This window comes from Ochotona princeps, chromosome 2 (genome assembly GCF_030435755.1).
Source record: "Ochotona princeps isolate mOchPri1 chromosome 2, mOchPri1.hap1, whole genome shotgun sequence".
Classification (NCBI taxonomy): domain Eukaryota; kingdom Metazoa; phylum Chordata; class Mammalia; order Lagomorpha; family Ochotonidae; genus Ochotona; species Ochotona princeps.
The window spans coordinates 11,277,411-11,298,207 of record NC_080833.1 but is presented as its reverse complement, the minus strand read 5'-3'; the positions used below and the strand labels follow the sequence as shown (position 1 = coordinate 11,298,207).

The 20,797-nt window shown below is 53.7% G+C and overlaps 1 protein-coding gene across 1 annotated transcript in view; it reads right to left on the bottom strand.

The window, feature by feature from the left end:
- Positions 1-20,797, bottom strand: part of IGSF21 (immunoglobin superfamily member 21) — a 197,685-nt gene that overhangs the window by 109,546 nt on the left and 67,342 nt on the right. Inside the window, exon 2 of the mRNA XM_058661021.1 lies at positions 1,213-1,325. Coding sequence (XP_058517004.1) covers positions 1,213-1,325 — 113 coding nt within the window. The remainder of the gene's footprint in view (positions 1-1,212; positions 1,326-20,797) is intronic.

Here is a 20,797-nt window from a genome sequence, read left to right as displayed (position 1 = left end):
CTCTGGCAGCTCTCTGCAGGAAGACTTCCATCACCGCAAAGTGAGAATGCAAGCCAGGGTGGGGACAGTTGCTTCGAGGGCCCGGCAGGCCTGCTCAGGTCCATTCTGTCCATGCCTGCGAACTGTGCCCACGGGGGCTGTGTGTTGGTGTCAGCTGTTCCCTCCTGCTCTCACTTGCAGGGCAGTGGAGGGAGAGAGGGGGGCCCTCCTTCAGCAGGGAGATGGGGCTAATGAGATACTCACAGCCTGTGCCAGCCGAGCCACGCCCGCATCCTGTAAACATGCCTCTTAGTGATCCGGTTCGTAGCCCTGTTTCGCACAGCCCTTGACTTTGTCTAAACGCACACATCTGTCAGGCATGGATGCAGCCTCTAAAGTGAGGACCCTGCAGGATGCCGGTTCCCCGGTGCTGGCTTCGCACCTGTGGAGGCCGAGCTACCTGGCGAGCCTGGGGTGCTTCTGAGCAGGTGGGGCTCCAGTGCTCAACAGAGAAGCACGATTTCAGTGAGAAGGAACACATATCGCAGCCAATAAGATAGCGCCAATCAGCAAATGCTGCACCCTAGAGTGAAGCAGCAGGGAGCAGTAACAAAGACAGGTAGGTGCGAAGCGAGATTGGACCAAAGGAAAGGAGGCCCAGGAGGCCAGTTGTCAGGGTCAGGGTCATGAGCATGCAGGTGCCTGGGAGCCCCTCAAACACTGGGCTCCCAGTTCTGTGGGTAGAGCTGTTGAAACCTCAAGGAACTGGGAACCAGTTCTAGACCCGAGACCACCAGCCTGTGCCCACTCATGTCTCCCACTCCTTCCTTCCTCCTCCCCTCCATGCCCCATCTGCTGCATCCAGAGAGGGTCCCCTTGACTGCCTTACTTATCGATTTCACTTAAATGGAGGGCGACGCAGCTAACAAAGATCAACAAAGTGTGATTTTTGTATCAGGGGTCGCAAACTATGACCTGTGAACCAGGTTAGCTTTCAACCTTCCTCTGAAGGGTGAAGAAGTGTGAGCTAAGACTGGTTTGTACTTTCTGGAACAATTGAAAGTAAAACACCAAGATTGGGTAGCTCATGAATGCTACATGAAATTCATATTTCTTTGTCTACCAGTGAAGTGGCTTTTGTTTCTGCACTGTCCGGGGCTCTTTCCAAGCTGAGACACAGAGCTGAGCAGAGGCCTGGGCGCAGGACAGGAAGCGGCAGCAGCAGCGACTTACCCGGTACCACACGATCTCGCGCATGCGGCCATCGGTCTTGAAGTTACACTTCAAGGTCACGGCGTCCCCAGCCACCACTGGGGGGAGAGGCTCAATGTTGACAGTCAGGTAGCCTAGGAGGGGAAGAACAAAGGTGTGAGTACACATGCTGCCTGGAGGGCCAAGGCTGACACCGCTCAGCTGTCAGGCGGGGTGTGGTCTCCACGAAGGATGACTAGGGCCTGCCTGGAGCTGGTCACCCTCTTCTCATGACCTCTGTCACCTCCCTGGTTCCAGTGGAACCCTCCGAGATGAAAGTTGTTGTTTCATGGGCCACATATTTCTCTGTACACAGGACATGCTGGTCCCGGTAGCAAGTGGCTCAGAAGGGCATTATTGCTCCATGCACAGGAGGCAGGCTCTGAAGGTCCAGCCCTCACCCCTCCCCCCCTTCAAAGAGTTGTGAGGGGCCATGATGGATCTCTTAGGTCCTGCAGGCAGCAGACATACGGAAACACCTGGGCCCAGTGTTTTCAAACCTCTTTGACTGTGAGTACTTAGCTGATCCCCTCCCACCTGCTTCATACCCAAGGGAGTCTGTGGTCCCAGGCTGGTAATCACATTACTCCCTATGCAATGGGAAGAAAGCCCTGGGAAGCCACTGCTGGCATCCTTGAAACTCTTCCTTCCCTCCACACATGCCCAGTCACCAAAGGGAGGAGTGGGATGGGACAGGGAGGCCCTTGGCCATGGTGGTGGTGGTGATGGTTGGGGAAGTGATTGCGTGCACCAGACCCCTGTAACCACTAGATCCCAACCCCAGCAGCCTCTAGGGAATGCCCACCCAGGGGACATGGGATTGAAGCCCACTGTGAGCCTGGCACTTCCCACACCCCAGTCTAGCCTGCCAAGCCCACGCACCTGCCTCCACTTGCCTCAGGCACTATCTCAGAAGGTAAGGCGCCCACTCCAGCGCTGCGGGGACCTCATTCTTGCCCATTCATCTGAGCTCCTCAGACTGGCTTCCCGCTGGCTGATGTCCGCCTATCGATCTAATGGATCAATCGTGACCAATCGTCTTAATGAGAAAACTAGCCAGGATGGGTTCGGGGATTTCAATTGTGCAGGCAACCTGAGCAGATCGAGCCCAGGGGCCTGACCCCTGCCTGGAACTTAATGGTTACAACACTCCAGGAAGGAACAAACAAGCATTGACTTCCACAGTATCAATGGGGAAGCTGGAGTCAGACTGGACCTGCCTGCTCTGGGCCTCATCTCCAGGGTGAGAGGTGCAGTGCAGACAGAGCCCACTGTGGCCTGGAATGGGGACCAGGCTCACAGCGGACCCCAGAGCCCAAGGGGCCAATCCTGGGTTCCTTCTCTCTGCACCGTTCCACCTGCTGCGGGCGAGCCCTGGGCCAGGAGCTGGGCAGCAGATGTGACTCACGTACCCGCAGAAATGCATACCATGACTTGTGAGGTCACACACACGGAGGTGGGAGGAAGGCAGAGGGATGTGAGGGGACATCTTGGATCAACCCAAAGTCAAAACAGGCCAAATGACAAACCCCCTCTCCCATCCACTGCTTGAGGGACCCCACGGCATGCCAGCCCACTAGTGAGACAGTAGCAATGGCCCGCAAGCGCAGAGCCCTGCTCTGAGCCGAGAGCTTGTTTGACGCACATTCACTCACACACTCACCCCATCACCCCCACAACCGAAAGGGAGGGAAGGTGTAGGCGTCCCACTTCCTGCGAGGAAGAGCAAGACAGTGTCACCTGCCAAGGTTACGTACTCAGTCCCCCATCCGGCTGTGATTACCGCCAAGCGATTATAGCCTCTTGATGAGTGACACACAAGGTGAGGGAAGGTATTGGAGAAAAGCCACTTGTATGTGCTGCTTCAGTGTGGCTGGGAGGACCATGGCAGGAGCCTAGAACCTGCTTCCTGTCTTATACAGCATAGAACCATGGGCTGACTATTGGCTGCCCCCAACTCTCACCTCTGAGAGGCTCCCTGGAGGTGAGACTCACCAGTGCAGATGGCTGGGGAGCATGGACCCGAGGCAGGCCCCCTGCCATCAGCCGCCTAAGGTGGGTGCAGATGGCGGGGGAGCATGGGACCCGAGGCAGGCCCCCTGACATCAGCCGCCTAGGGTAGGCTCAGATGGCGTGTGCAGGTGAGGCGAGCAGGGTGGAGGAAGATCACTGCTATTGGGCCTCCACAGGGGCAGTAAACCGAGCAGGCAAGGACAGGTGAACAGCCCATGGCACAGGTGAAAGGGGGACTCGGGAAGAAGTGAGTTAGAGGGCAAGGGTGTGAGGGGCTGTTTGTGACAGCTTAGGACAAGACCATCTATCCCAGAACACGGAGGAATTGGGAGCTAAGGAAGATACTGAGTGACATGCCATTAGGCCTGCCCCCACCCCCTGCCCAAGGACTTCCCAGAACTTTCCTCTCTTTCTTCTTCCTGCCTTCCTGTCTTTACTCCTGCAAAGATCTGTGTGAGATGACTTCAGTACCAGTCATTGGAGACACGGCAGTGACAACAGACATGTCCCTACCCTCCTGGAACCTGTGTCCCAGCCGAGGAAGCCACAGTCAACTGAACGACAGCCATCACATAGTGATAGGGGCCTTCGAGGTTCTGTCACACCGGTAACTTCACAGGTAGTGTGAAACAGGAAGCAGTTTTGGGGAGGTGCTGCCCTGGGCCGCAGGCTCGGGAAGCCTGTGTGAGGAGGGTGGAATAAAGGAAGGTATGACTATGTGCAGGAAGAGCATAGTAGGCTTGAAGTGCTCTGGAACTGGGGTGTTCTCCAAGCAGGGGCCATGCGAGGGTCACTTTCTCAACATCACCCATGCTGGAGTGGACATGGCAGAACAACCTGTAGGACAAGGGCCAGAGCTGGGGTTGGGAGTGGTAGTGGGGTGAGTGGAGGGGGCAGCAGTAAGATCTCGGGGTGCCAGCTTAAGGGGCACGTTTTCCTTCTGCATCACACCCCTTGGGGAGTGTCCTGGCTCTTTCCATATTGCACCCCTGCACTCCATGCTCTTGGCTTCTTGGCTGGTCACATTAGCTCCTATGAGCTGGGTCAGTAGTGCTGTCTCAGGGAAGCCTGGCACTTGCAGCCATGGGTATAGGAGATGGCAAGTGATGCTGGTCTCTGGGCAGCCCCCTCGAGTCCCACTGGGACCTGACAGAGAGGGGCTCCAGGCTGCAGGGGAGGGAGCAGACCCAGTTCTCAGGTTGCCCATCGCAGCATCGGGTCATGGGGCACCGTCGAATCTTGTAGCACTTCTGTTCCCATTTGTCTCTCACGTTGGCAGCAATCTGTGTGGGGGTGTGATTGTCTGCCCGCCCGTCTGCCTCTTCATCAGGGTCAAGGGTTAGTGGCATTGTGAAATGGCATGAGGCCAGCATTGCTCTCTGGCTTCCTCAGATGTGGGCAGCCTGGTTCCTCACCCGACCCTGGGAGGTAGGTCCTAAGGACAGGTGCCCGTCACCAAGAGGCTTCACTCTTTAGGGCCATGAAGTATCTCATTCCATACAATCAATGTAGACACCCATACCGGGATTTCAACTTGAGTCTGTCAGCCTTGCAGCCCCATTGCCTCTGCTACCTCCCAGAGTGGAGTCCTTGATTGGCTCCTCCTTTGGTTATCACTGCCTATTTTTTCTTTTTTAAAAAGACTTGTTTTATTTGAAATTCAGATTATAGAGAGAGGTGAAGAAACAGAAAGAGAGGGAGGCGGGGGAGAGAGAGAGAGAGAGAGAGAGATCTTCCATCTGCCGACTCAGTACCCCCAGGTGGCTACAATAGCCAGGGCTGGGCCAGTTCCAAGCCAGGAGCTAGGAGCTTCATTTGGGTCTTTCATGTGGGTGTCAGAGCCCTAAAACATTTGGGCCAATTTCTGCTTTCCTGCAAGCCATTAGCAGGAAGCTGGATCAGAAGCGGAGCAGCTGGGATACAAACTGGATACCTGCTTTGCAAGTGGTATTGTTACTGACTACAGCACAGTGCTGACCTTGACACTGCACCCTTAGTAGGACTTGGCTCTCAGAGCAGTTAGGGCAGGGCAGGGCAGGGCAGGGAAGCCGCTGTTGGGCCAGGGCCAGGTGAGAGTGGGCAGGACAGACCCACAACCGCTCTCCAAGCAACTAGGACTCTGAAAAGACATCTGGGAGTGAAGCCAGGGTCAAAGGAGAGATGGTGGGCAGAGCGGAGACCCCGATCCTTCGGAATTGGAGGCCAGAGCCTGACAGCAATCTGTGGGCTCTCTGGGCATTTCCTGAGTGAGGCTGGAACAAGTGACAGACAGTGTGTGGTCAGCGGCGGACAGAGAGCAGGCAAGGCAGATGTGGCAGGAGGCAGTGTGTGGGACAGAGAGCAGGCAAGGCAGATGTGGCAGGTGCGACAGCTCCCATCACCACGTGGGTCCCAGGTGAGAAAGCCGCTGCCCAGACAGACCCAGGCAGGAGAGAAGGCAGCAGCAGTTCGTGCCCAGGAACCTTTTCCCTAATGAAAACCACAGGGAAACTTTTCGGGGTCTGATGCTTGGACTCTTAAAGGCACAAACTCCAAAGACCAAATGCACTGGGTTCTTTCCCTGGAGCCTTGCCAGGCTCCTTCCCACCTGCGCCCTCTCCCAGGAAGGACATCCATGGTCCAGGTCAAGTTCTTGCTCTGCCCCTTGGTAGTGACCCGGGTGAATTACAGTGTCCTGTTGGGTGAGGAGGGACTAGAAGCAGTGGCAGAGACCAGCGTGGAGCAACACGGTCAAGGCTGGGCTTCCTGAGCCCTGCCACCACTGGAGGGCAGCCCCAGACTTCCTGCCTTAGGTGCTCCCTGTCCAGGCTAGCAAAGAGGGTCCAGGGGTGGACAGAGGCAGGAAGAGCAGGGAGTGACATTTGGAAACTGCAGGGACCAGGAGAGCAGCCTCTCAATCCCTCTGGCAGAGGCCCAGGCCAGGAGAACCCGTGGACCAAGGAGGAGGACATGAGGACAAAGAGAAGAGGCCCAGGAGGGGGCTGTGCTGCCAGGGCCCTCGAGGGAGGGGGTTCCAGAAGGAGCCATCAGCCAGGAGGCAGAGGGGACAGAGGAGCAAGTGCAGGCGTTCTGGCCTCAGCCATGCTGCCCAACAGTGCCGACCCTTGGCAAGTCGACCATCTCTGGGTGTCAGTTCCCTCATCTGTAAAATGAATGGGGGGTTGCTGGATTTCTGGAATCTTCCAGCCCCAACTGACCCCCGCATCAGATGCCCACAGAGTCCGAGACCAGGACTGGACACACAGAGGCTGGAAGCAGAAGCACCTTGGCCATCGTCCTGAGATAACTGACCACTCTTCCTCAGAGACGTGTGTCTGCCAGTTGCTCAGCCTCCAGCTGAAGGCAGAGCTGTTTTGGGCATTAAACCTGGCACACATCCATCCTGATGAATGACGTGACATCGAGGTATGCATCGGGGCGCCAGTGGATTTGTCATAACTAAGTGGTTCATTATCCCAGACTCCGCCATCACTCTCCCCACATCTCTGACAGCAATGACAACACTCCCACCAGGACACATTCAGCAACATCACAGCCCTCCTCCTAACAATGAGATGACGAAGAGCTCTGAAGATTGGCTCAGGGCGGCCGGATCAGCCAGGAGTTTCACGAGAGGGAAGCCAGTTCACTTTGATGCCATGAACAGAGACCCATCTTGTATCAGAGTGACCGCGTGTGCCTGCTTGCCCAGCACAGAGGGGCTTCCCGGGACACAGGGCTTTCAGCCCTGCACCAGATGAGTTCGTGGCACACCTGAGTGTACTGTTCACAAACGGTGGTAAGTGCCGTGCAGCCCTCGGTGGCTGGGTACATCCCTTCAAGCTCTCCTGCTATTGGACAGTAGGGAACCCTGATCCTTTCTTGACTGGCTATCAGGGAACGTGTGAGTCAGTGATGCATTTGAGGCCTGGCTCCTGTGGGCCGCAGCAGGTGCAGCAGGTAGAGGAGGGTGTGGCATGAGGTCAGGCTTCTGTCTATAGTGCATGCGCCTGGTCTCCTCAGGGCCTGCAGGAACTTCCCAGTACAGGAGTACAGGTGCGGGCCCTGATCTGGGTAGGCTGGCCCATACCCCAGGCATCCCTCCACCTCCTCCTCTCACTGCTCCTGCTGCCTTCTGTTCCTTCTCATTGCATCTCTCTCTCTCTCTCTCTCTCTCTCTCCCTCTCCCTCCTTCCTTCTGAATCCATGCACAGGCTGTCCCCTCACTCTTTGCTTGAGTAACTTTCTGCTTATCCTTCAAGGATGCATGCACACATCACTTTCCTAGAAGAACTCAGTGCTTCCTCAGTGTATTAGCGTCCCCGAGGGGCCTCCCTACTCCTGCCTCTTAGGACTCAGACAAACACTGACACTGCCCGGTCTGAACGCATCCACCACAGCACAAGCCACAGACTGCTGCTATTTGCTTTGTTCTCTAAGTACCCAGAAGCATGTCGGGGGAAGGAAAAGCAACAATTTTGCAGATGCCCGGGACATGCCCACGTGGTCAGCGTAGGCCATGTTCTCGTGAGGCTGTGCCCGAAGCACCTTGTCCTTGTGAGCTTTGTCCTGGGCAGCTCAAGTCTGTCATGACCTCCGGTGCCTTCTGGACCTGCCTCTCTGACAGCATCTGAACAGGCAGGTGTTGGCACCAGCTCAGAGAGTCCCGGTGCCTCTCAGGGGGGCTGTTGCTGCATCCTGAGCAATACATCCTATTTCTCTGCATTGACCCATGTCCCTGGCATCTCCCATTTTCTTGTCACCAGCAGAGGTAAGCAGGTAGCTTGTAGTCCAGTTCCTTGTGCTGTTCCATAAACCCAAAAGCACTGGCTCAGCTTAGCCAGGAGCCTTCATGCAGAGATGCAAACACTCCCGCGCTCACCCAAGTGCCCCACCTTGGAGCCTCTTTTCTGCCCGATGCACCATCCAGGTGTCTTCAAGCACCTCAAGGGAACTGGACCAAAACAGGAAGTACTAGTCCCCCTCCCGTTTCTCCATCAGGGAGTTCCGAGCATGCCAGTCTTCTTCCTGGAACCAGCCCTTGCCCTTGTGACCACGTCAAAGCAGCCAGCATGGCCTGCAGGCTCTAAAACCCACTCCCAGGGACCACCCAGCTCAGCCATCCCCAACAGCCTCCCTCCCTCTCAACTCACACAGCCCCCTAAGCTCTCAGTAGCTTCTGGGGAAAGTGGCAAGGAGTCCCTGAGCACCCCAAAATATCTCTGACACCAAGGGTCCCACAACACCTCCTGCCAGAACAATCTTGCTCTGGCCACCCACATGGTTGCATCCTCAGTTCTTTCTGTGTCCCAACTTCACCTCTTTGGAGAAGCCAGTTCTAACCATCCTAGATGGAACAGCACACCTGCCACCCTCTGGCTCTACATCTGCCTGATTCTTTTGGAAACATTCATTGCTACCAACTCGGATGTGAGTCCACGAGGGGTGAGAGAGAAAGAGCTGCAATCTTCTTCCATCTCCAGAGAGAACCCTTTCTATTAATGTATCTTCGGGTTCAACGATTCTTTCTTTTGTCCTGAGTTCATCCAGTGCAGTCTTAATTTCATTTATTACATTTTGGCTTTAAAACTTGTATGCGGTTCTTTATATCGCTAACCTTTCTATCTTAATTTTTTTCAAGACTATTTTTGAGCACTTGTTCGAGCATTTTTATGATAGCCACCTTAAAGACCTTGTCAGATAATTCCACCAGATGTGTCATCTCATTATTGGAGTCTATTGATTGCCTTTCCCCAGGTGAGTTGTGATCTTCATGGTTTTTCGCACATTGAGTGATTTGTGTTTGTGCTCTGGGCTCTTAAGCATGACCTGATGAGACTCTAGTTTTCCTTGGTATTCATTCTTTCAGGGGTACTTTGAGTCTTAGCATTCTGCTCCAATCTACCTGTTAATATATGCCTTTCAGATTTTTTTTATAAAATAGATGCACATGTGTTCTGTCCAGGCTGTAGTGAGAGAGGAAGAGAGGTTGGCCTTTCTTCCATTCTGTAAGAACCAAAAGTTCCTGATTTTGTGTATTTTAATCACTGCTTTATCCCCCAGAATCTAGAATTCCTGGCTGGTCCTTAGCAGGATCTCCATATTTGTTGAGTGAATGGAAGAAGAAGGAGGAGGAGGAAAGGGAGGAGGGGGAGGAGGAGGAAGGCAGAGGAGGGGCAACAGTGGGAGGAGGGGCAACAGTGGGAGGAGGGGAGGAGGAGGAGGGAAGGGGAATGAGGGGAGGAGGAGGAAAAGAAGAAGCTATGATAAAAACTTAGCAGTTTGGGAAGGGCATCTGTGCTGATATCGGACGTCATCATGTGGCCCTGTGGGATTTGGTCCCCACTGTTTAGATGAGAGGACCGAGGTTCAGACGCACAGAACGGCTGGCTCTTGACCATGAGAACCAGGCTGGGTAGGTCAGTCCTTGGGCTTTGAACCAGTTACTCTCCCCATCACCTCCCAGGAGCCTGCTTCCTTCACTGGAAACGGGTGAATACGGGTCAGGAACTACACAGTAAACCATTCTTGGCACATTGTGGAATCAGACACTCTGCCATAGCCAGAAGACACAACACATCCACAAGAGGGCAGCAGGATGACAGAGGGTGGAGAGCGCTCCAGGGTACCGTTGGTAGAGGATGCGGAGAGGGTCAGGACCCAGACCCTTTCCAGGGCTGTGAGAGAACTTGAGGTGAGGTTGCCCAGTGTGTTCCATCCCCAGCACAGAATGCCCTGAAGCAGCTCTGGATTGCCAGGAAGTGCTGGCCCTGAGTCATTTGAATGCCACTGGGAGAAACCATGTAACCAGTGAAGTTGGTTCAATCAGAGAATCATCCACATTTCAATCGCAGAGTAGAGGCTGTGTCTGCCACCTGACCAGCAGTTCCTGAGGGCAGGGACGGAGCCTGGGAGGGCAGAAGGGGGAAGAAGAGAACTCTGGGGTTCTTACCTTCCAAGAGAGCCATTGTGGGAGTGGGTCACACCAAGATCCCTCGGGGCAGGCAAGTGGCAGCTCCACCAGGTGGACTGAAGATCCTGCCAGGAATGACCCAGGCAGGAGAGGGGCACATAAATCCCCCATGCCTCCCTCCCCTTGCTGTGCATTCGGGGTTTAACTGCATCATTTCTAATGAAGGGAAGAGGTCACCCCTATCACATGAAGATAAATATAACGGCACAGCGATGACAGCCTTCCTGGGCACCCGTGCAGCGTAATTACTGTTGTAATAAATATTGTTACAACAAGCCAATTACTGCCGCCCTATCTTCCAGGCAGGTGCACAGAGTTCTGTGAAATACACCTCTCCGTACTGGACTAACAGGTGCTCCCAATCAGCTGCCTCCTCGTGAGCAGAAGCCAGGGTAGAGGCTAAGCAGAAGATAAAGAAAAGCAAAGCCAGGGGACCTTCACTGTGGTGTCATGGTTTAAGTCACTGCCTGTGATGCCAGCATCCCTTATGGGCACCGGTCTGTGTTGCAGTCACTCCGATTGTGATCCAATTCCCTGTTAATGCCCCTGGTAATGCAGCAGAAGATGGCCCAAGTGCTTGGAACCCTGTACCCACATGGGAGACACAGAAAAAGCTCCAGCCCAGTCCCAGCTGTTGCAGACATTTGGGCAGTGAACCAGCAGATGGAAGAGCTCTCTGTCTCCACCCTCCCTATGTGTAGCTTTGCCTTTCAAATGAGATAACTCTATGTCTGTTTCTGTGTCTCTAAGAGGGGGTGGAGTCATTCAGTGTGAACACATCAGCTAGTGGCTTTCCCATGTGGAATGACTCCACCCCTCCCTCATAGTTCTCATAACCATATTTTACTCTCAGCTGTATGTCCACCTTTCCTTGGCTTGGGCCCTCAGCACTGCTCCCCAAGGCCCACCGACAGCTGGCTTGCTGGTCTCCAGTCCCCAGACTGGTCCCTCTCAGGCACCCAGCACACTGGAGTCTCAATGGCATTTCTGAAATGCAAACATGATGACGCCACCTCTCTGGTTAATGCCATTCCATTTCCTTGCCCCATTGCTTTCCAATTCAGGATAAAGTTCAGCATCGGTCATGGCCAGCTGGGTCCCTGATGAGCTTGCCTCTTTGAGCTTCTCCAACTCAATCAGTCTCGCTCCGTGCTCTTGCCACCCACCAGCCCCTGCAGCTGTGCCTCAAGCACTTCCTTCTGTCCATGCGGTTTCCTTCCCCCAGTTGCTCTTCTCTGCATGTATCTGGAGAAACTTGTCTGTGTCCTCCCAAGTTCAAGGCAACAGTGCCCTCCCTCCCCTTCTTGAGGTGTTCGACTCCCTCCCTCTCCTAAGCTTGTCAACATCTCAATCATTGCCCAATCGCATTCCAGAGTAAAGCAAGGTACAAGACCTTGTGTGTTTATCTCTGTTATCACACCAGGGAGCAGGTGGGCACTTTGGTTTCCTGTGTAACATTTGACACGTAGGGGCCACACAACTGGTGAGACTCTTTGTGCCTACAAAGACTGCATGCCATGGGGTTGTGCGGGTCCCGTAGCCCTGGACTGATGCCCCATTGTCACAGCTGCATCCAGACCATTTTTGTCCTCCGCTGTCTGAGGGACGAAGCATCCTTCCCCTCACGCAAGGCTGCTCTTTGGACTACTTCCGCCTCAGCTCTGTTCCCATCTCATTCACAGGCTTACCCTCAGCCAGGAGATTCCCAGTGATGCCAGGCTCCAGCAAGCCTCTGGAGCTACACACTTGCTGTACTCTCTCCAGGAACACCTGCCGTCACTTTGTCCCCATCCCTTCCACCTTCCTTCCAGGTGTCTGCTTGGCTATAACTGACCCCTAGCACACAGCCAACTCCAGTTACTCAGCGCCCCCAACTTTGGGGCAAGCACCCTTTCTAACAGTAATGACTGATGTCCCATTTCTTTGCAAGATGACACCCCTTGTGTCACTCTGTCTTCCACAGTGGACTGTGAACCGCTGAAAGGCCACAGGAGTCTTCCCTGAATGCGTTTTTTTTGTCTTTTGTGAGCTGTTGGCCATGCTGCTGGCATGTAAGAGACACTGCATGAATGAACTGAGTGACTGAATCCACAGATGCACAATAAATTCTTCAGACATCTTCAACTGGGCTAGCCCTGGCGGCAAAATCCAGTTCTGCTGTGGTTGGGTGTTTTTATTTTTTTTCTGCTTTTCTTTATTGAACTTTGGATTTTCCAGCCTAAATATGGACAATGAAAGACATTGAGAGGTGGCCCCCCACTAACTCCCAGCAGGGCTCCTGGTCTCACCTTTGGACCTCCAGGGACCTCATGACACTTTGCAGCCTTTGCAGGGAGATGCGCTCTTGATGCCCTGGGGTGTCCCTTCCCTGCCCTTGACATCCCAGCACCTTCTGGAATGTTCCCTTCTGTGATCTCCAGCCAGCAAATCCAATTCCCCTTTGTCAGAGGCAATGGATATTCAAAAGCCTCATGGTATTAATGTATTATTCATGACTTATGTATTATTTATCATTAGTTTGTTTATTTATTATTAATTTGTGCTTCATTATTGATAATGATGTGGTTAGACTATGAATAAGGCTTGGGGCAGCTGCTCGGTGGCCCTCTGAAGACACCTGAGGTATTTCTGATGGCCTGCAGGGGCCGACGGGGGTGATTTTTCTTCCCATTTTATGGAGGGGAGACACTAGGCTAGGAGAGGGCAGAGCTTGTTCAGCCAGACTGCTCACCTGAGTGCCATCATCAGGGAAGGTGCTGGCACTGAGGGGAAGCCTCAGTGGGCAGCAAGTTCTGGGCTGACACAGGGTCAAGGGCACGTGTTCCCGTGCAATGTGAGCCTCGACTCCTTCTGGGACCTTGTGCTCCTCTGTGTGTCCCAGCCGCCTTTCAGCTCTTTTCCATAGGGCCTGAAGTCCACTTCGCTTGCACACTGTCTGCTTGGGGCTAAGCCTGGTCCACACACACACACACACACACACACACACACACACACTGCCATGTGTACCGTACACCCCTTTCCTGTGTGCTTCTGGGTACTCAGCCACATGCAGCATCCAGGCTTGGTGGGGCCAGATAACTAAATCCTAGCCAGAGCATACAGCTTTGATAGCTATTGTCCTGCCCTCTTGCCCACCCCTCTCCCTCTCTCTCTAGGAACTGGCTCTGAGGACCTGGAAGAGGAAGGCTCCGATGTTTTGGAACATCTGCCTGGAGTAAGCTACCCCACAGTTCCCACTGGGTGCGACAGGGCTGAGAAGTAAAATACACTGAGGTTTGGGAGCGGTTTATTGCAACAGCGATTCTGCCAACACATTCCACTAACACTTTGCTCACCATAGTTCATTGGGTGGGAAAGCAGGGAGCGAGCAGAGAAGCAGAGAAGCCACGGTTGAGTCCCATGCCAGCTGCCTGGTCACAGGGCATCTGAGGGAAGAGGGCGGAAGCTCCAGAAGTAACAGCTTTTTGCTTGACAGAAAGGTAAACTGAGGCCCAAAGAAGGGCCTTGCCCACGGTCACAGAGCCCAGTGAACAGACTCCACGCCATCCAGACCCAGACTCTGGCTGCACGGTCCTGTTACCCTTCTACCAAGCCAGAGTCTCTCCAACTCTCACCTTCAGCCTGCTGTGACCTTCTGGAACATTCTCTGTGTCTTCAGGAGTGAAATGGGCATTTCCTTTTCTGTGGATCAGACTAGCCTACAAGGAATGGCTGAAACTGCTGGGAGAGAAGAAAGACGAGAGACGGGCATGATACAGGGTGCCTGGGAGACAGCCCTGGCCAGCCCCTGCTGTGCTTATAGTGTCCCCTCCATGGCCAGGGCCTTGCTGGGCAGAGGGACCGGAGCTCATCCAGGCAGGTGCAGCCAATACTGGGAAGCCACCCGGGGAGGCAGGAAGGACAGGAACCAGTCATTACTTGGGCATAAACACTGCGTTCTCACCCTTGTTCTGCTCCAGACAGGGAAGGTGAGTCCTTTACTTCCCTCTAGATCTCATCAAAGGGACTCGTGATTCCTCAGTGGAGACATGAAGCTGAGAAGATAAAGTTCTGAAGAGCACTGTGGGAAAAAACTGGACCCATTCCTGGTAGAAGAGTGCCGTCAGGACCCACGGCTGAGAGATGGCAACTCAGACCAGGGACAACTTTAGACTGCCAAGGGCCATCCCTCTGGCCGCGAGAAAGTCATATTATCCTTCTAAGCTTCACCTGTCACTTCTGCAAAGAAGAATACTTTTCTTTACTTCTTGGGGATGGGGCAGGAGGAGATACAGATGGCCCAGGCGAAGAGCCTGGTACAGTGCCCGACATATGGTGTCTGGGCCCACAGGGAGGACCCAGACCCAGCCTTCACGCCCCCGCCCGTGATTCAGTCCTTCAAGTCACCTCGACGTCTCCATCTGCTTCCACCAGCAAGGCTGCTGGGAGATACCTGGTAGGAAGCGGTGGGACAGTGGCCCAGCCCTGGCTGGCCTCCGGAGCACAGACTGGGCTATCGGGGTGGACACTGTTGTTGCTTCAAAGCCAAGTTTGCAGAGGGTTTGGCAGCTCTGTACTCGGCAACCTCCTCCAAATCACAAGGACAAACTCGGGAGCCACAGGGAGCTGCTTGTGACTTAGAAGAAAACTTGAAATATGGACGTTTGCTTAAAAAAAACCCCAGTTATTACGCAGGGAACACAGTCGAAGCGGGGTTATAAACTGGGCTTCATAAGGAAACTGAAGCAACTTAATGAAAAAAATTGCAATTTAAAATAGGCCTACATGAAATAATAATGCCTCATAAACATAGAAGTCCGTTAGTATAGAAGAATTAATTGCTCAACTCAAAGAGCTAAAGGCGGAATGAAGGAACCCTTAATTTCTTTGTCTGTTATTTTTCTCTTCCAAAAAAACACCTCGCCTGAGACAGGGTAACTCGCTTGGGTTTTGCACAGGAGCCACACTAACAGGATCTGTGAAGTGTACAGCCATGCTCACAGGAAATGAAGCCCCAGGACTGGGCCATTGTCCCTCCACACGCCAGGGAGCAGGCTAACTTGGCAGTCAAAACCTCTGAGTTCTGACTCCTGCAGTTGGGTGGCCAAGGTCCTGGCATGGCCATTCTTTGACAGCAGACAAGCTGTGTACCTCCACCCCACAGTAGCTGCTGCCTGCATTTGTCCCCTGAAGCCCCCATGGCTCCTGGGACATGGTGGGTTAAGCCAGCATCCTAAATTGAATCATTGGTTCGAGACCTGAATCCAGCCTGGGAAAGCAGACAAGATGGTACCCAATTACGTGGGCCTTTCTGCACTCTACATGGGAGTCCCTGATGGAGAGTTCTCGTCTCCCGGCTTCAACCTGGCCCAGCTGGCTATTGCAGCCATTTGGGGAATGAGCCAACAGATGGCAACTCACTCCCTCTTTTTCTCTCAATTAAATAAATAAATCTTAAGGAGGCTGAGTGGTTCTGATCAAAGGCACCTTTTTGGAGGTTGCTGCTGGAAGGGTCTCCACAATGTGCAAGTCCCAGGGAAGTCACTCACCCCTCCTCCTCCATGCTTCCACCAAAACACAAGATGGTTCCACCCCAGAAGCACCTGGCCCCCATTGTCAGCAGTGCTGAGGTCAGGATCCCTGCCCTAGAGGGGCAAACAGACTTCTAGAAGGTCTGACTGCAGACTCAGGAGCCCCTGATGTGGCAGAGAGAGGCCCCGCATGGCAGGGCTGGCCACGGCAAGCTGCAAACACAGGTCTGAGAAAGTCCTCCAGGTGCCAGCCATGCCCAAAGTCCTTGCCACCAGACCCATTACTGACCACATCAGAGCATCTTTCCTGCCCCAGTCCCCAAGCATGTTTGGATTTTGCAACACAAAGGTCCTGGGAGACCAGCCCTCTCCAGTCTTCCTTGGCCAAAGCAGACCAAGCGTCTGGTGGGTAAAGACTGAGACCATGGGAGCACTCTTCCCTTCCACTCCTCCCTCCTCCCTCTCTGCCTTCTCACAGGAGGAGCAATCTGATCTTTGTATAAATTCTTTATTAAACACGCACGTCCTACAAGATAAACATCGTGTGTTACGGCGGCTGGGCGAGAGAGTGGCTGCGTCTCATTGGAGAGCCATTCGGACATGCGTTATTCCTCATCTTCCTTCCAGCCACTGGATATTGTAGCCCACTGAGCTGTGGATTGTGGGGTCAAGTGCCCAGCAAGTGGGATGAGGAGGCATCTTGCCTGCATCCTTCGGGGTTCCAGACAGTGCCACTTCCTTAGGGAGAAGGCCCAGGGCATCATGGCAAAGGAGGCACAGGGACTGCCAGTTTGTTCCCAGGATCATGGAATTCTGGGTCAGGGCAGGACACATTCCAACAACAGCCCAAGATAAGAATGGTGTGCGCATGGCGTGCGATTATGGGTTGGGTCCCTGCTCTGCACCTGCCTGTGTTTTCCACAGGAAAGTCTGGCACACGGGAGGCGTCCCTTCCTCACTCCCCACTATATTGCGGAGGAGGCCCAAGGTCCCCCTCCTGGGTTTGCAGGCCAACAATGCCTGTGTTCAGAGATGATTGCAACAGCATTCTGCTCTGTAGGTATAACTTAGAGTACAATGCACACAGCTCAGTAGGTTTTGCATGTACACATACCCCATGTAGCCCCCACTGGCAGCAACATTTAGAACATTCTAGATAAATCCAGAAATCCCCCTCTTGCTCCTTTCTGTCACCACCCCTATGCTGGCTTCCTTGCAGAAGCTCTGTTTCTTCCTGACCCCTCCCCTAAGCAGCTGTGTGCCACCCATAACCACCGGGCACATCTTCTCCACATGCTGTTCTTGATATTCATTTATGTGACACTTTTTTTTTAGGAGTTGGTACTTTAAAGATGTTCCCTGTGTGGTAGTGTCTGGTGTGGAGCCCCGTACTGCCTTCACCTGGTCTACCTCCGAGGGACCTCAGGGGGTTCCCAGGCTGGGGCTGTTGGGAGCCGTGTCTTCCAGTATCTTCAGAACAGAGATCCTATCCAAGGCCAGGACTGGAGCCCCTGGGCAGTGGCTTTCTTTCCCAGGGGACCCGAACCAGGTTCTTGGCCAGCTCAAGGTGGGGAGCCCATGGATATGTTATGAAGATGTCAAAGGCCCTTCAGGACCCATCCCATCATCCCAAAGGCACAGTGGACCTCCATGCTGTGGCCTGTCCCACCTCCACCTGCTGTCTCCGATAAAGCTGCCTGGGGGAACCCTCATGGGCCACATTTGCAAGTGTCTGTACCTTTCTCCATCAGCTTTTCTTGCAGACTTGTGGAACACCCAACAGCCTAATTTTACGGGTGAGAAAATGGAGGCCCATGGCTTCATCGTTTCTCTGTGCACCTGCTGGACAAATCTTTGGGAAACACTGCTGCTTGCTGAGCCAAGCACCTAAGGAGAGCCAGGAGCAGGTGTCAACAGGGGCTCCCGGCCCCTGCTGCCTCCCCTCACCTCCCCTCTCCCAGCCTCCTGGAGCACTGAGCTCCCCCGATTGTACGGAACGTGGTGCTTGCTTTCTGCATCATTAGTCTCCACTTCCCGGTGAGATGGAATTTCCTGTTGCTGTTATTTGTTTTTAAATCCTTCATAATGCACAACGCTCCTAGGGGTCCAGAAATGCTTAATAAGTGCTCTTAAGACTGCTGCTGTCTTCCTGGCTTTGTAACAGAGACGCTGCTGCAGACCCAAATGTGCCCTTCCGGCAGGCAGGGCTGAGCCGCAGGGCATGTGTGTGCAGGCAGGACTACTCCCAGATGCCCCGCTTCCCTGAGGCTCTGCATCCCAATCCCAGAAACTGTGAACACAAGGCCTCAGCCCTGGATGGCAGTGTGATGGCACCACTGACCTCGAGACAAACCCCGGCCTCTGGGGACCCCTTCCCAACGGAACTCTGGATCTCTCTAGAATCAGACCAGGAGGCAAAGAGTTGGGGAGCCTAAGAAGGACTTGGCATGCTCTCCCTGGCTTTGAACTTGCATAAAAAGGTAGCGACTTTGTCCATAGTCAGCAAGGAAAGGGGCCCTCGGCCTTCCATCAACAGGGAACTTAACTCCACCACAACCTGAATGGGCCATGGGTGTGGGTTCTTGCTCAGAGCCTCCAGAGAGGATGCCAGCTGGCCTTGATTTTGACTGGGAGCAGAGAAGAGAGTGTGGCCTGCAGGGATTTCAACCTGCAGGATGGGGAGCTAACGGATGGGTGCTGTTGTAAGTTCACAGTTTGCAGCCAACTGTCAGCAGACTGACATAGCACGCTTGTCAGGGACAGTAGTCTTGGTTCTGAGTCCTGGAGCTCCCATTGCACTGCCTGACCAGCAACAAGGCCCTGCCTGAGGCCTGACCTTGTTTCATACCACACCCTCTGGTTTGCTCTGTTCCAACCACACTGGCCTTTTTGCTCACCCCTTGGCACCCAAGCTCACCCCACTCCCGTGCCTTTGTACCTACTATTTCCTCTTCCTGGAACACTCCAGCTACCCATGTGGCTGGTTTTGGTTTCTGCTCAGTGTCACATCCTACACAGAGGCCTTGACTACCCAATTCTAGAATTTTCTGATTCAGGGATTGGGTACTCAACCCACTGTGGAGTACCTGGGTCAGTCCCTGGATCTGGTCTTCCTGGGGGGCAGTGGTGAGGGCTCAGGCAAAGGATTTCCTGCCACCTGTGGGAGAATCCTGGTTCACATTCTTACTTCCTAGCTTCCGCCCAACCCAGCCCAGCCCTGGGCATTCCAGGCGTTTCAAGACTGAACTGGCAGCTAAGGACTTCTTGGTTCTCTTCCTCTCTACCTCTCAAATACATAAATCAATTTCTAAACCTCTCTACAATCTCCATCTGACTTTCTCTACTCCTAAAATTGGCTTTACTTCACGTAACAGTATTCCTCTGCTTGTCACTCTTCTTTAAATCTGTCTATTTATTTCCAGTTCCATATGCCCTTCCGCCCCCGACGAGGATGTCAGCCCTGCGAGGGGGTGGACTTGGCCTCCTACGTTCCCGGCAGTGTCCCCTGAACGATGAGCAGCGTCTGGGAGTCGATGACATTTTATGGCACCTGCGATGAGCCAGGTATTGAGTTAGGCACCGTCTACTGCTTATTGAAAACGACAAATCAACTCAACCACTCTGCGACATTAAAACAGATCATCTCGCGGAGCAGGCGCTACAAAGGAGCCCCGCACAAAGAATGTTGTACCTTCCTCACGGACCTCTGACAGTCATCACTCACCACTTCCCCCAAGTCTCATCCTTGGCCACGTTTTGATTAAACTCTTTCCTGCCAGTCACCCCGGGGGGCCACCTGCAGTGAAGTCTGCCCTGGCTCCAATGGGACTTGGAGTTTGCAGCTGAGCTTGGAATTAGAATGTCTGGGGGGGGGGGGTGGCCTCTGGCTATAAGTCCTGATGTTTGATTTTATTTCCAATCCCATCCTGTGATTAGCTTCCTTCACGATGGGCGTTTGAGTCATGTTCCCATGGGTTCACTCCATCAGAGCCCCTTTTCCATCCTTCTCCCTGTCACAGAGATAAGAGGGGCTTGAGGACATCCTGGATGACAAATGTCCCCTCCACATGGGGCGGACGTCGGGAGTGGAGTCTCACCGATGCAGAAGCCACTTCCTACTTGGCTCTGGGAGAAGAAGCCGGCCCTCCCCTTATCCATATTTTTATCTCTGATGACTTCTCTCTTTGCTGAGTTCAAGAGCAATGAATGTTTATTGTATAAAAATAACACAAGTGTCTGTAAGGACAACACAAAGTCCTTGCCAACCACTACACAGAGAAACCCACTGCTAACATTTTAGCATTCTCGGCCTTTCTCTTTCCATCAACCTTGCATTTATTTGAGTCATTCGAAAGCCCAAGAGATGAGAGTGCCTGAGATCTCCTGTCTGAGATTTCACTCCCCAACTGACCATGACAGTGGGGCTGGGCCAGGTTACAGCCAGTAGCCTGGAGTTAATATGGTTCTACCCCTACGGGTGGCAGGAACTCACTACTTGGGCCATCACTCATCTTTGCCAGGGCACCGTTAGCAGGAGGTTAGAATTGAGAGCCAATCTGTCGGGACATAGCCCATGCAGGTGAGTGCAAGAACCACAATAGACAGCAGCCCAGACCAGCTAATTGTATCCACAGGCATATCCTTGGCTCATGTCAGGGCTGAACTAGGCTGGGCCAGTACATATCACCCACTGGCGAATCTGAGCACCAGAATCTGGATTGGGTGCAACACAAGCCAGTTAACTTGAGGACCAGGACTGGGGGCCTGCTGGGCTGGGCTAGGCTGTAATCCTCACCAGTGTAAGCTGGAATTTGGGGTGGACCAGCCCTGGCCAGGCTACAGCACCCACTGGCAAATGCCAGACTGGGCTATAGTACCAAACCAGCACATGTGAGACCGGGGGAGAGGGAGTGAACTCAGTAGGGGGATTGCATGGGGCCTCCCTGCTGGACCACCACTTCCACTGGTGAGTGTGAGAGCTAGGATGGGGGCAGACCACGCCGGGCAGGGCCACAACACCTGTTGGCGCTGGGTTGACTGTTCCTATTGGTGTATGCACAAGCCAGAGTGGGTGGGTTTGGTTGGACTTTGC